Genomic DNA, 15,815 nt, shown 5'->3' on the forward strand with positions numbered 1-15,815 from the left:
CAATTTGTTGAAAAACAGAATTTCTCACACCAAAATGAATATCTTGTATAAAATTTCTTCACTACAATGCTTGCATAGATTGCATATTTTAATCTTTATTACTTTTCTTTTCATCATCTTGGATTTTACAGGTGAAGCAGCTTAAATGTCCTAGGATTTCTGTTTGGACTTAGACCCCCAGGCATCTTTCTGCTCAGACATGGAACAGCAGTGCGCATTCTGGACAGCACAGTCACCTTTCCTTCAATGCTCAAAAAGGGTCAGTAAGATTATTTGATAGATCAGCCTTATATTACAATTCAATTTTTCATCTAGATTTTGACAAAATCAACTTCAGATAATGTTTCTACATGTGCATACGCACCTATGAAATAGAATTATAAAATGGTTTGGGTTGGAAAAAGATCTTAAAGATTTTGTGGTTCCAAACCACTTTCTACAGGCAGGGACACTTGCCACTAGACCAGGGACCTCAAAGCCCCATCCAGCCTGGCCTTGAACACTTACAGGGATGAGCCATTCACCACTTCCCTGGGTAGCCTGTTCCTTTGCCTCATCACCACCACAGCAAAAAATTTCTTCCTTACATATAATTCAAACCCACCCTTCTTAAATTTAAGGCCATTCTCCCCATCCTATCACTGTGTACTCTTGTAAGAAGTCCCTCTCCAGCTTTGCCCATGAGTGAAACAAGCACAGGTGTGTGTATCTACAAGAAAAACAAGTTAAAGAAAGCATGCTCACCTGGGATCCTGGAGGGCATCACCCAGGAGTGCCCTCAGGGCTGTTGGTGTCCTAGGATCATGCCAGCAGATGGAGAGCACGCTGGTCCTACAGCAAGAACCCCACAAAGGGCCAGGTGATGGCCATGGACACAGAGCCAAAACAGATGGTCAGATGGCCATTTGCACACAAATGTCCACAGCGTGAAAGAAAAGGAAGACTAAAATTTCTCCCTGTGCATATATTTGGTGCAGGTGGTGACCTGGGGAGGTGGCAGCTCCCTGGTGTGATGTTCTTGCCCCCAAGGCCCTTCAGCAGCTGGATGATCTCCCTGTTGTGCTTCAAGGAGAGGTCCTGGCCACAGGTGTTGAGTAGGAGCACCAGGGCATGGCCAAGGCCAAGCAGGTCTCTCATGCAGTGGAGGTCAGCCCACAGATGGGAGGTGCTGCCCTAGACCACCCTCTTTGCCCAGGAAATGAGGGAGGCGCCGAGAAAGAAGCTCTGCCTGCTGGAAGGGAAATGGCTCCTTGAATGACATCCACATGAGCACAGTAGACATTCTGGAGCACGAACAGCTCCCTGAAGAAAAGCTCAAAGGGCTCTAACTCTTTGTGCAATGTCATGAGGTAGGCGAGGGTGCAGGCAGCCTCCTCGGCTGCGAGGGCACAGGTGATGCGGTGGTTCTGTGTGACATACCCCCTGCAGTTGGGTTCTCTTCCTTCAGAAAGACGCCTTGTCTTCAATAAATGCTTTACAGGCTTCTGCTAAAATCAAACTCGCTGAGAAGTTCAACCTCCAAAGAGGTTTTTGTGCTTGCAAATTAACAGCGTAGAAAACAAATGGAAGTGAAACACTGTGACGCAGAACTGCAAAAAGGCAATATCTGATGTTGTGATTCATTGCTCCTCAGAAAAAGTCTTGAAATACAACATCAGACACCACCAACAGCTTGTTTTGATGGCTGTCCTTGCTTCCTGCTGGAGAACTTGTGAATCCATCTGATGCAGAGCATGCAGCTGCTGCCCTTACTTTCAATATTAATAGTTGCACAGTCACTGATGTAGAAGCAGCGTAAGTGAAGAACAACTTGCAGATGCAAGCTGCTCCACAGCACCCTGAAGATTAAACAGGCATATTGCATAATTACTGTTGTGCCAATGAGCAGCTGGCACATATTTCAGAGTGTCCCCAAATTCAATGTATGGATATGTTCTCAACTGCTTCCTCCCCACTCTCCCTGCATGTATCATATAGCTGTTAAAATTTCTGTCCATGTAGCCTGACAGGAAAACCTCATATTTATCTTATGCCATTCTTTTTTTTTTTCTTTTTTTTTTCTTTTTTTTTTTTTTTTTTTTTTTTTCACTTAAAGGATTTTTTTAACCACCCCAATGTGTCAGTCATCAGTCACACTTTGGGGTGCTTCTGAATTGTGAAAGACTTTTGACATGAAATAAATACTAATTCAACATGTCTCAGTGACAATTACACTACTAGATCAACATATATGTAAGCTATTTTGTCCTTTCTGCTCTTTGATATTCCAGATAAATACAATTTATAGAAGGCAATAATCAGAAACCCAGTTCAATACATACCATTTCCCAGCGAAAGAGCACAGGCTGAAGAAGAACCACTCATCCACCCTCTACCTCTATATTCCTGTCTTCACTATTCTTCATTTCTCATGTAAGGCCACCAACATTCACATATAAGAAGCAGGAGAATTTTTGCCCCTGTGTCAAACTATGTCACAGTATCAGTTTTTTTCAGCAATATTTTCATTTGCACATTTGAAATCTGACAAACAGTTTCTACTAAGAGTCATGGATGTGTTGTGATGAGTTCCAGGCTTACATCCATCACAAGGGACTAGGTTAGCAAAATGTGCTATTTAAACTATTTAAATTAACCCTAGCTTTCTGATAAGACATTTGTATTTCTAAGAGCTGTGTATGCATCTGGTATAACATGCTTATGCAATGAGAGCTTGACATAGCTCTGACTAAAGTGAAATCCTTGGTAAGTCTCCTTGTTGAGCTGTGAATCTGTTCATGTGGATCTCCTGCCATGACAGAGCAAGTTTGGGGCATGCAAACTTTTCTCAACATCACATTCTTTTGCTCCAATGTAAAGCAATGCTGAGGCAAAACCTGTTGATCTGAGATTTTGCCAGTAAATGTTCTGAGTGGGCAGTGCATTGTGCTACAGAGGGAGAAATGCTGCTGCAGGCCAACAGTACAGCTTGTTAAAGCTGCACAGATCCTGAGCTGACACTACTATCCAAGTCTAGCAAAGAAATGCACAGCAAACACCACCATGAGGGAAAACATGTCCTAGCTCAGGCACTGGTGAATGCTGTCCAAGGGAATACAGACCTGCCCAGAGTGCTTCCAACTCATTCCTAATTTGATTGTTAGGCTGTATTATACCCACTCCCCTGTGTGACACCTCAGAAAGGCAAATTGCCATGGCAGCTGGTGACTATAAGGCCAGCAGCCTCTCGCTGTCCTCTGTGCATTCCACAGACTGTGGAGTTCAGCCTTCCCACCTCCTCACTGCATCAGCTGGCTGCAATACCATATCTCCCCTTCTGCCATAATCTTAACATAAGATCTCCATCCAGCTGGAGTTAGGAGGGTGTGGAAGGAGAAAAGCAGGGGAAAGATGGTAGCATTCTTGCAGGAGTCAGGGTTTCATTAAGGGGGGTCTCAGCTGGGGGTAGAGAGCACAGGTAGCTTTTCTGAAGTACAAAGGCTGAGATCTTTCAAGGCATTTGGATGCCTTGGAAAGTGTCAGATTTTTAAAACTGCAGTAATATTTCAAAACAGTGTAATCTGCTACACAGGTAGGAAAGCCTCTAGGATCTCAAAATACATACATTATATATATATATATATGAAAGGAGATTCTTAGTTGTTGAAGCCTGTATTACTAGCATGGTCCATATGAAACAAGTAAAGCTACATGCAGAAAATGAGATGAGTCTGCTCTTCACAGGAGTGCAATGCAAGATTTAATTTTTCCTTGGTGTCTTTTGTTGTTGGTTTGAGGTTTTTTCTTGCACAGACATTGGTGCAGAACCTTTGCAGAAATCCAGAGTCACTGTGATCCTTTGGTACCAATAACCTTGGGTGAAAGAAGGCTGCATGCTTGGTGCTGCTTCTTAATCTCAGTGCCTTCATTGGCTGGCACAGTTAATATTTAGATACCTGAAAACATGCATATAAATAATTGCTGTGGGAAATCAAGCTGTCAAAACCTTTGGGGTTTTGAGCGACTTTTTTGGGTTTCTTTTTTAGCTCTGGTTCTGCCTTTTGCTGCTCTGTGTGAAATAGGCCCATGCTTGAATTATAGGCAATATTCACCAAACAAAACTAACCACCCGCCCCCACCCCAGGAAAAAAAAAAAAAAAAGCCAACACACAAACCAAAAAACCAAACAAAAAAAAACAAACCAAAGCCAGCCAAACAAACAAACAAAAAAATACAAGTCACATGAGTGGCCTCAATGGAAAAAGTATTTTTTACATATTGGTGTTGCTGATTTACAGACTCATCCAAAGTTCAGATGCAAGAAGCGGCCAAATCTAGATGTACATCTGAACCATATTACAGAACCTGTCATCAGCAAGGTGTGAGGAAACATCATGAGAGTCCTGGCTTCTTCTGTTGAACATTGTATTGGACCTCTGCATATCCTGGGTGCAAGAACAGAGTTATGGGACAAAAAAAAAAAAAAAAGATTATTGAATTTACCATGCAATTTAACAAATAGGCTGTGTAAAATGGTTCTGTGCTGGTGGAACTAAAACTGCTGCTGACTGAGATTTGCAGTGCCACTCCTTCCTATTGTTCCCTGGACCTGCACTGAAGCAATTTTCATTACCCTGAGAAGAGTTTTTGGTGTGGCTCTTGTAGTAGAAACATACTCCCCAGTAGGATTGGGGACTGAAATGTCTTCTATGTGGATGAATGGGAATAGACCTTTCCAGACAGTGAGGATATTATCTTAGGAATAGGGTTAGTACTCAGTCAACTGCTCTTGGCCTTAACAAATATAGGTACTTGGTTTCAGCTAATTTGTTAGCTAATTTAAAAAGCAAGATGCACAAGTTTTGCACATTGGTTTTGAGTTCCTGTTTGGCCTCAGTCAGTAGCGACAAATGTGATGCATTTCATGTTCATTTGGAGTCCCTTGGCTTTTTTTATTCTGTTGTTAGGACAAAACCATCATGTTATTCCTTTTCCTGGCCCTTTCACGCAAAGCTGTCAGTTTGAACTGGCACCACTGTTAAACTCACAGTGAGCCTGTAGGGAGCAAACAATTTTTCCTCAGTGTGGTTTTTCTGGTTTGGAAGAGCACGTAGCCACAGTTTGCTGTTTCATGCCCAAGTAAAGGATCTCTTCATCCTTCATGCCTTCTGAACTCAATGAGATGAAACTGCTTTGGTCTTGTGTTGGTTTGGGATGCCCTACAGTGTGCATGGCCTCTCTAAAACTCTCCCCTTGAAGCAGCCCTGCCTGGCAAGGGTCTTCTCTAACACATGCCTTACTCACATGCCCTGTCTGAGCTGGACGCTATCAGCACAGGGGAAGTGAAAGCAGACTCTGAGCACAAAAGCAGTCAAACTTTATTCCTATCTCTCCTCTGCCTTCCCTTTTTCCTTGTTCATAGCAGTCCCTGCCATTCCTGCACTTTCCAAGCCACCAAAATCTGACTGTAGAAAGAGAAGAAAATTCAAACCTACCTGGAGCAGGAGATCCCAGGCAGGCACACTGGCACCGGACGGTCACAACGCAGCAGCACAGGCAGCAAACCGGAGGAGAGATGGAATGACACATTGAGGCAAGTGCCAGCTCAGCTCACACGGGCCAGAAAAACCATCGAGTAATCTAATTGCACCCAGTCAGTGAGCACATCTGGCTGCACAAACAGCAGGGGCCAGACAATGCATCCATCTCATCTGCCTTTGTCTTGCTGCCGTCTGGAGCTGCAGACACAGAGCCTCCTACCCTGCAGCAGCTTCACCGCTTGCCTGCATTTGCAGCAGACTCTCAGTACAAAGGTTTTGGGAATAGGTAAGCTGCCTAGCCTCTTAGCAGAGCGCATTTTGCAAGTCAGACTTACTCTGCTCCAAAGCAGAGCACTCGACAGCTCCCTCCTCCAATTAATTTCCAACAGGGACATGTATTCACCTCTGTGCAAACTGCTCCTCATCACCTGCTCAGGAGCAACAGCACGGCATCCTCTTCCCTGCTCATTTATCCTCCTGCACAGGGAAAGCAAGACATAATTAAACACCTCCTAATAGAGGACAGGCAGGCTGTGGTGGTGAAGCTGGTTTTCTCCTGTAAATATGACTAGATTTTATAGCTGACACTGGTGTAGTCAAGGCACAGATAGAGATCTGTTTTCTCCCTGCAGATTAAAATCCACATGAGTGTACAGTAAAGTAAAATTGTACATGTGCAGCTACCATTTGCCATGGAGGAGTGTCCGAAGGCAACTTACAATGGGTTTTGCAAACATTTGGGCACTTGACAGCTTTATGAGCATGAACTCAAGGTGTTCCCCTCGGTGTGTGAAGAGAGGCAGAGGGTGTTAGACCCTCAGGGAGGTGTCAGGGCAGGGCAGCGTCCCTGCAGCCCGGTGTCTGCATGGCCAAGGGTCTGCTCCCAGCTGCAGGTGTGTGAGCAGATAGAGGAGCAAAGCAGCTCCATTTGCAGGTTGGGAGTCACCTGCTCTGCCAAGCAAGTCTGACAGCTCTGTACCACTGCTGGTACAGGTGACTGGCTGTGTCAGAGGGAACAGGTATATGGATCAGATCACTGTTGTTATTTTCAATGCCTCCACTAAACATGTAGCTTTATCATGCTCTTTATTCTGACAATATAACTTGTTGCCAGGTACAACATGAGCAGAGAACTCGTAGGGATCTAGAAAACACCTACTGTCAAGAATGACTGAAAAATATAAGTGTTTATTATGGCATTAGAAAAAAAAAAAAAAAAAAAAAAGGGGGGGGGGGGGGGGAAGAAGTTAAAAAGGAAGTCTTCAAATATGTAAAAAAGGTAAACCAGAAGCAAATTCTGGTTCAAACGGAAGGGAGTAGCTGATTCTCTCTGTTCTCAGTGCATAGGACAAGAACTAATCAACTTAGATAGCATCAGAAGAGGTGAAGATCAGACACAGTGGAAGCTTTGTAGTGATAAACAGTTAAATGTGGATTAGATTGTCTGGAGAGGCTGGAATTTTCCTAATGATGGTTTTCATTGGCAGGTTAGGCATAGCTTTTTCAACAGTTTTACGGGTCATACTGGTTCAGACCTGGTAATTTTCTAGGTCTTTTCCAGCTTCTTTCCTCTGATGGTCTATATTACAGTACCATAACTTAGCTGTAGCTGGGCTGGGGATCTTGTTACACTCAGCAAAGGTAACAAGAGGAGTTTGTCATCATTTGGAAATATGCTCATGATCTCTGCTAATTGCTATTAACATTGCAGTTTGGTTAAAATCAGGATAGTCGTGGACCATTCATGAAGAAAAAACATTTGTGATATTTTGCGATTCATCCGAAGCATAAAGAAAAATAACTTAATAAATGCTAAGTCTAACAGTTTACCTATTGACAGGTATTTCACGTCTCATATGTTTTCTCATCCTAACACAAATTAGCTTGATCACTGTTCCATTTTTTTTTCTTTTCCTTCACTGAATTCTCAGGATTCTTTTTCAGAGGGCTGTAGTAGGTGTCTGCTGTCATTAACACCTTCCTACCTAGGAGAGATTTTTCAGTAGATTTAGGTAGAACCAAGCCAGGACTTGCTTTGGAAAAGCATTTTTCTCCTCACCATCAGCTTCTGTGGGGTGCCATCTGGCTTTTGGGACTCTGGAATCTCCCAGAGAGCTCTAGGATTGAAAGCAACCCCATCACACTGCACTGCAAGTCTGCTGGGGAGAGGGTGTTAGACATCCTTGGCTGCTGGAGCCTGCCAGGTTCTTTGTGGCTTTGAGAACCCACTGGCAGCAGTACAAACCCCGGCTGTCTGGGAAGGAAGCTGACCCGTGCTGCACAGCTGCAGTTTTCTTCCCACCAGGGGAAACGCCACCATTTGTAGCCCAAAGTTTTTTCTTAAGATTTAGCCTAAGATTTTCGACTTCTGTTGCCTTGTTTTCCCTTTGGAGGCTTTACTGTGTGCCAGGGTCTCCTCAGTGCATAACCAGGAGTCTGGGCAAAGCAGGCTGTGCTGCTGAGCCCTCCACCTCACTGTGTGAGCCCCAAACTTGCACTAAAAGTTACCACAGTTCTAATGTGAAGACGGGATTTTTTCCCCCTGTCTTTGCTATCCACAGACATATGGAAGCCTGTATCACCCTTATTAGAAGGAGCCCTGCTTTAGGCTCTATCAAGTTTTCACATCTTCTCCACATCTTTTTCCTGGTTATCTTCTGGAGTTGTTGATGAGCTTACACCCAAAACTGCTCAGCAAAAGTCTCAAACTTCACTCCTGAGTGTTTCAAATTGCCAAGCACCTTCCTGTTTGCTTTTGCTTAGGGTGGAGGCTCATGTTTATGTTTTGGTCCCTTGTTCAACTGCTTACACAAAAACCTTTTATGGCTGTCTTATGGGAAGGGGAGTGGCTGCAATCACCTTTCCTCATGGGGCTGAAGATAGACCCTGATAGCATTAGTGAAGCTGGGACAATCTTGTCTTCCCATATTGGAAAGTCGCCAAGACAGTTACAAAGGGGCAAAGAGGCCAGAAAACTACTGGAAATTTCCTGCCTTGCACAACATCGCATTCCTCAGCTCCTGCAGCCTTGTCTTGTCTGGTCCTTTCCTGCTAAGCAGCTTTTCCCAGGCCGAGGTTTTCTTACTGGATTGCCCAGTTACTATACACACCTGGCAGCTGGTATCCTAACATCTGTTTTCTGTCCTGAGACAGGTTATTTCATGGTGCTTTCTGGAACCTTTCTTTTGCAGCACATCTGGATCCTGCTTTGAATTACAATTGTACTCTGCAGTCAAAATTCTGCAAGTGTTTGTTTCTTTTCTTCCAGTTCAGCTCAATTTCAGTTTGGGAACTACTTACAGCTTCTTGGCTGTCGCTCACACTGAGAATGCTCCTTGGCCTGAATCCCAAGCCTTTATTTAGGTTTAGGTTTTGCTATACTACTTTTTATTTGCAAAGAATGTACACTTTCCCCTGTACCTACAGCAATCAGAAGAAAACAGGCAGCTTTATCCCTAAGCCCCTGCTTATTCCATCTCTGTGGGCTCTGTTACGCTTCTGGGCAGGTTCATGACAGAGAACCATTTTTGGATGCTTGGCAGTTACGTCCTTCTCAGAAGATCCTGGTCTATAAATGGTTGTAGGCTGGAAGAGTGGCAGAAAAGTGCCACATTTGCTTGCACATCTTCTTTGCTCTTCCAAAGGCCTCAGCACCTACTGGGGACAAAATACCCATCTGGGATGTTATGACCCTCCTGAGTGCCTGCTCCATCTCAGGGATGCACAAAAGATTGCTTTTCTCACTCTCAGACCCTTTTCACACACACACACAGAGCTCAGCTGCAACCACTGCCCTGCTCCAGCCATTGGCTGTCAGTAGCTTCTGAGATTTCTCCAGGTCAGGTCTTGCTCAGGACATTCCATGAGCTCAGTGTCCTAGATGGTGGCTTCTGTTGTGACTAAACAGTGCAAGAGTCTGAGTTGCTCCTGGTGGTCAGCCTGAGCAGACCACAGAGAGACACTGCACCCCTCAGAGCAGGCTCTGAGGTTTCTTGCACACCAGCTGGCTGTGTCCAGCATGAGGCCATCATGTCCTCTAATCAATACAGCAGTTCTGGAGTAACTTGGCATCTCTGACAGAAAACACTGGTGGATTTATGTGCCTGTATTTGTACCGTACCATATTAAAAATTTCAGCTGGGCCATCTCATAGCGGAAGTAAGACTTTTTCCAGGGGCATTAGCTGTGGGATCTACAGAGTTATAGCCACATTAATCATTAATTCCCCAAGAAACTGCCCTACCCCATTAAATACACTGGCATATTTTTTAATAAGGTCACCTGCCTTGTGTCAGCTGAGATGGAACAATTCCCACTTTCATTACCAGTTTGATCAATTTAATATCCAACCTGCTCGGGGACTAAGCTCTGGTGATGCTGCTGTGTGTACAGAATGAAATTTGTGGTGTTTTACATCCTATTTGATTGAGTCTTAAAGCGCATCATGTCTGTTGATGCCCCCCTGCCTTACCTTTCTCTTTCAAAGGTGGCTTCTTACTCTCTTTTCCTCCAGCCAGCCCTACTGTTGCCACCTAACATGAAAAACTACATAGCCTTATGGGGAGCTAGCTGAAGCTTCTGCTTGTTCCCAGGTTCTTCTGGGACCTGACTGCTTTCATGGGAACACCAGGAGTGTGGTCTTCTCCCTGCTGGCTGCCTGGGCTTGAGTATCACATAGTCCACCCTGGTTTCAGTTGCATAGACAGACAGGGTTTTTATCAGCTCTGTGGCAAATCTGTTGCAGGCCACCATGGTGTCCCCAAGCAGTCTGCCCCTGGTGTTCACCAACCAGCACCTTCTGATCTGCAGGGATACTCTCTGCTGCAGGACCTGCCTTGTGATGGGGGCCAGCAGCTGCATTGGGACTTGCAGAGTAACCTCTGTGCTGTCCCTTTTACCCAGCTTTTGCAAAAGGTAAACAGCCCTTTGGACTCCTCTTGTGCCACTACTTACCATAGAATCATATATTCAAAGAATCAGTTGGAAAAGTCCTCCAGGATCAAGTCCAACCTTTGACCAAACACTACCATGCCAACTAAACCATAGCCCTAAATGCCACATCCAGTCAGTTCTTGAACACTTTAGGGATGGTGACTCCACCACTTCCCTGGGCAGCCTATTCCAATGCTTTACCACCTCTTCAGGGGAAAAATTCTTCCTGATGTTCGACCTGAACCTACCCTATCTAAGTTAAGGTCATTTCCTCTTGAGCCTTCACTTGTTAACTGGGAGAAGAGGTCAACCTCCACCTGATTGCAGCCTCCATTCAGGTGGCTGTAAAGAGTGATAGAGTCATCCCTGGCACTCCTTTTCCCCAGGCTAAGCATCCACAGATCCCTCAGCTGCTCCTCATGCTACTCTCTAATCTCCACTGCCCTTGTCTGGACAAGCTCCAGCCCCTCTGTGTCCTTGTGGTGAAGGGCCCACAGCTGAATGCAGGATTCCAGGTGTAGCCTCACCAGTGCCAAGTCCAGCAGGACAATCACTGCTCTGCTCCTGCTGGCCACATTGTCCCTGATACAGGTCAGGATGCCCTTGGCCTTCCTGGCCACAGGGGCACATGCTGTCTCACACCCAGGCACTGTCGATCTGCATCCCCAGGTCCTTTTCCAGTGGGCAGCTTTCCAGCCACTTCTGTTCCCCATCCTGTAGAGCTGCACGGGGCTGTGGCCAAAGTGCAAGACCTAGCACCTGGTCATGCTGAATTTCATTTCATTGGCCTTGACCCTTCAGTCCAGCCTGTCCAGATCTTCTGCAAAGCCTTCCTGCCTCTCAGCAGATCAATGCTCCTGCTGAACTAAGTGTCATCCATGAATTTACTGAGGGTACACTCCATCCCCTCATCCAGGTTGTGGATAAAGATATTGAACAGAACTGTCCCCACTACTGAGCTGGGGGAAACCCTGCTAGTGACAGGCCATCAAGGGGATGTGGCACCATCCACCACCACAGTGGGTGACCATCCAGACAGGTTTTAACCCAGCAGAGAGTGCCCCTAAGCACGCTGTGGGCTGCCAGCTTGTCCAGAACTGTGCCGTAGAAGTCCAGGTAGAAAACATCCTCAATGTTTCCCTCATCCACCTGGCCATAAAAGGAGATCAGGTTGGTTGAGCTGGACCTGCCTTTCATAAACCCATGCTAGCTAGGCCTGATTCCCTTCCTGATTGTCCTGTGTGTACCATGTGATTGCACCCAAGATGATCTGTTCCATAACATTTCCCAGCACCAAGGACAGGCTGACAGGCCTGTATGTCCTCTGATCCTCCTTCCAACCCTTCTTGGGGATGGGCTTTTCATTGACTAACCTCCAGTCTCTTGTACCTCCCCAATTTGCCAGGACTAATGATAAATGTTATAATTTAAACACAAGCAGTTGGGTTTCAGTTTTTTGCCATTCAAAGAGTAGTGAAAAATGGCTGTCAGTGTCTCCTTTGGGTTGGGCTTTGGTCCTTTGCAACCCTTCTGATTCAGAGGATTTCTCTCTGGGCAGCAAGAAATGGCACCTGGCTATGCCCTGAAGAGTGGGTTGGTGATAGATGTGTTCCAAAGACTAGATCAATATAAATATTGCAAGTCTTCTTGGGGAAAAAAATGATCCCGTATTTTTGCAGATAATTTTTACAAGTAGTCTTCTGGGCCTGTTATGTAATGCTTGAGGTTTTGGGGAGCAACCTGGCTAGCAACATCTCAGAGAAAAGAAAAAGAAACATGGCTAGATGCGTGCATTAGAGTGACCATTTATAATCTGCTAAGATCTACTACGTTCTGCAATCCATAGGGGAATACTAAAGCAGACTTCTGACTGTTAAAGCACTACGAATATACAGCAGGGGGGGGAAAAAAACCAAACCAGAAATAAAACAATAATAATAATAATAATAATAATAATAATAATAATAGTACCAAACAAACCAGAGCACAACAGAAAACGTCAACTAAAAGCAGGATCCACTGGCAGGCATTCTCTGAAAGGGGCCGAGTACCTTTGACTCAGTATTCCATTCCCTCCCTGCCTACATGAAATGCTCGCCGGCTTTTCCGCGACATCCCGGTTACAGCCGGCTGGCTCCGAGCAGCGGCGCTGCAGGCTGGCAGTAAATCAATGGCTTGCTCCATCCAGCCAGAAGTTGCTGCCCGAGTGGGGCCAGCCTGCCCAGCCGCCTCCCCGCCGGAGGGAGCGCTTCGAGTGCGGAAGGTCCCCGCTGCCATCCGCAGGCTGCGCTGTCGTTTGTCGCCGGTGCCACTGGATGGCAATGCTGGATAAAGCATCGCAGCCCGCAGCGGGGAGAGCAGGAGGAGCAGCAGCAGGAGGAGGGCTCGCAGCGCCGGCAGACGGACGGGGTATGGACAACGCAGGGCAGGAGCTGGCACTGCCGTGGCGAGCCCGTGGGAAGAGCGTCCCGCTGGGATCGCACACCCTTGGCTGTAATTTTCAGCCTGAAAAGAGATGGCCGAACCTCGGGGCGTGATTTCTGAGGAGCCCCGCACTTGGAAGGAAGGCTCGAATCACGGAAAACTAATATTTGGTGATGAGTTTTTAAGCGTCGGAAGGGGCTGTCGGGAGGAGTGACTGGAGTCATGCATTGGCGCGGCTTGCTAGAAATTGCCCAATTTTTATACTTAAAAACTCTACTTACACTTTGTAAAAAAAAAAAAAAAAAAAAAAAAAAAAAAAAAAAAGACTTTGCAAGCACGGCATGGCTGGGCTCAATGACTATTCAGTGAACTCATTTGAATGTGCATAGACAGGGCTTGCTTGAACTGCTGCATCAAAGAGAAATGCTGAAATGAGTCATTTGTGAATCATGGCTTATTTTCTGTTGTTAGCTCATCTGGAATCCCATGGTGATCAAACAGCCTTTTACAATGTGTTAATACATCGCTACTCCATGTGTTTAGCAACAGCTCTGTTCCAATAAATTGTAGGTAGTCACCCATTACAAAGGGATAGTTTTTTCCTGCCGCGTGTAAACCGGCTGGGACGAACCCGGAGAGGAACACATCAGTAAAATTTCGTGCTGTCCCAAACACTGCTTCCATTCCAATATCATACATACCTTCTGTCTCCTTGCTGGCAGGGCACAGTCCAGCCAGGAGAGATTGCCTGTAAGGACTGGCGCTCCCGTCCTCCCAGAGGCTGCAAGAAAGCCACTTTCAGGGCACAGGAATGAAAGGGAGGCAGGAAAAAATTATCCTCGGCAACAGTTTAAGGTAAGGCCCTGTTTTCCAAACTGGTGACTGTTCCCATTCTATGCCTTCAGCTGCCTGGAGAGATTGGAGCAGAGTGTAAGTAGTTTCAGGCCTTGGTCTGCCTAAATTTGAAGGGAACAGTAGTCCTTCCCTCTTTCTTTTTCCTTTTTCTTTTCCTGTAACAATCTGAATCAGTCCAGCAGGTCGGCAAAAAGTTGTCAAGAGTCTGAGGAAGAGGGTGTGAATCCCTTAAGGCTGCTATTGTCATTGAACTCTCCGTGGTGTGAAACCACAGCCTGAGGTGCTGAGATCCTACCAAGAGCAACTGAGGCTGAGGAACCAATTCCCTTGTGCCAGCTTTTTTATTGGAGTGAGTGGCTGGAGATGGAAACATCTTCAACCAGTACAGCAAGCTTCGCCACAACCTGTCTGTCAGAGCCCTAAGCACTGTCTGCTCGTGAGTTACTTAGCCATAAGGGCCCAAATACTCTCTGCCATCATACTTAGGTTTCTTCTGTCACACATAATTGTAGCTCAAAGGTCCTGAATAATTGCATTCCTATTGGGGCTGGTCCAGCCCCCAATAATAATCTTAATAACGTTGCTCTTAACCAGCCACATGGATCCCTTTCAATCCCCAGTGCAGGCTCAGCCATGCTGTAACACAGTAGAGGAGGCCATTCACTGTGGGGATAATTTAGTTTAAAATGCAGCCAGCCCATTTATGGGACAATTTTTTGTTCGTTCTCTAAATTCTTATGCACAATCAACAGCCTGTAAACCTGGTCAAACCAACACATTAGTTGTTGCCCATTAGTGCAGGCATTTGGGGCTTAAGCCCTTAGGAGCAGTGTTTGTGCTGTGCTCCCTCACAAGTGGGATATAACTTCTATTTAGTCAATGGGCCCCGTCATAGGGGAAAAACATAGAAACTCTTTTCCTGCCCTGGAAATCAATTCCATACAATCCCAGGATGAGTTTGACCTCACACTCACCTAGCAACTTTTGTGACCAATGCTGCCGGCTTTGCAAAATAAAGAAGCACCACACACCTCTGTGAGGGGAGAGCAGAAAATTGAGGCAAGAAAAGGAGTATCACCCCACTGGTTGTGTTGCCAGGAGCAGGATTCCCAGGAACACAGGGGAAGGCTTTTACTTTTGGGAAGGTTCCACATAAAGACTAGACTGTTAGTAAAGCTTGGGTTCTTTAATGGGTTTAAAAGAAGATTAAAGAGCAGCTTGTTCTTGGGTTTTGAAATTCAGCCCACAACATGCAAGACCAGATAAGGCATACCAATATCCAGCAGGGGAGCAGGCATCAAGGTAGATGACCTAAGTCCTAATACAGGACAAGTCCCCTGAATTAAGCAGTGCCTTAATTTTTCCTTCAGGGTTATTTTTAGGCTGGCTACCTGAATTCAGCAGTGTGCATTACCAAAAACTTTGGCAGGGCAACTTGATACTGCACGAAGAAAGGGCAGAAACAAAAAAAGAAATGGGGTGGGGAAAGCAGGTGGGAGAAGCCTTTTGGGATAATTTCCCCTGGTGTGATTGCCTTAGGGAGCAGATTTACCTCTGACAAGGAAGGCTACAGTGGAAGAGCTGGTGAAAGGAGTAATAAGCTCTCCAGGTGGGAAAGGAAGGCAGGATAACCACCCACCCATAAATATAGGCAGGGTAGGCCTACATCTACATTGCCTTCAGCTGGGGCCATCTGTCTAAAGGCAGGCACGGGTGTCAGGAAAGGAGGGCCTTTTCCAGGTTAGCGAGGTTGGGTGTGAAACAGGTGATGCCGACTCTGGGGCAAGTGATAGCCTGCCTGTGTTTGCATGCCATATTTTTTCCAGTGACACTTTGCAGAGTGTGTGTCTGTGTGTTTTCTAAATAGCCCCAAATAAACACCACACCCCTCAGACATGCCCATCTCTTACTTGTTTTGAAATAAGGACTGACAGCTGGAAGGCAGGAAAGGGGACAAAGACTTATGAGACTCATTTCTGCAGAGCCCATTTGTACCAGGACCTCCAACAGAGTAAATCTTGCCAGGACTCAGGCTGGCTGGATTTCCTTCCTCTATGTCCAGCTGCCTGTCGCATTCCTGTACCC

The 15,815-nt window shown here is 45.8% G+C and overlaps 1 protein-coding gene across 1 annotated transcript; it reads right to left on the bottom strand.

Moving 5' to 3' along the window:
* Window positions 1–762: 762 nt before the first annotated feature.
* GCNT2 (glucosaminyl (N-acetyl) transferase 2 (I blood group)) lies at window positions 763–1,623 on the bottom strand. Its single transcript, XM_041413142.1, is given in 5 exon segments — window positions 763–898; window positions 900–1,002; window positions 1,005–1,220; window positions 1,223–1,431; window positions 1,433–1,623. Coding segments are annotated over 5 exon segments (855 nt in total).
* Window positions 1,624–15,815: the final 14,192 nt, after the last annotated feature.

This window comes from Onychostruthus taczanowskii, unplaced genomic scaffold (assembly GCF_017590055.1).
Source record: "Onychostruthus taczanowskii isolate IOZ18803 unplaced genomic scaffold, ASM1759005v1 scaffold40, whole genome shotgun sequence".
Lineage (NCBI taxonomy): Eukaryota > Metazoa > Chordata > Aves > Passeriformes > Passeridae > Onychostruthus > Onychostruthus taczanowskii.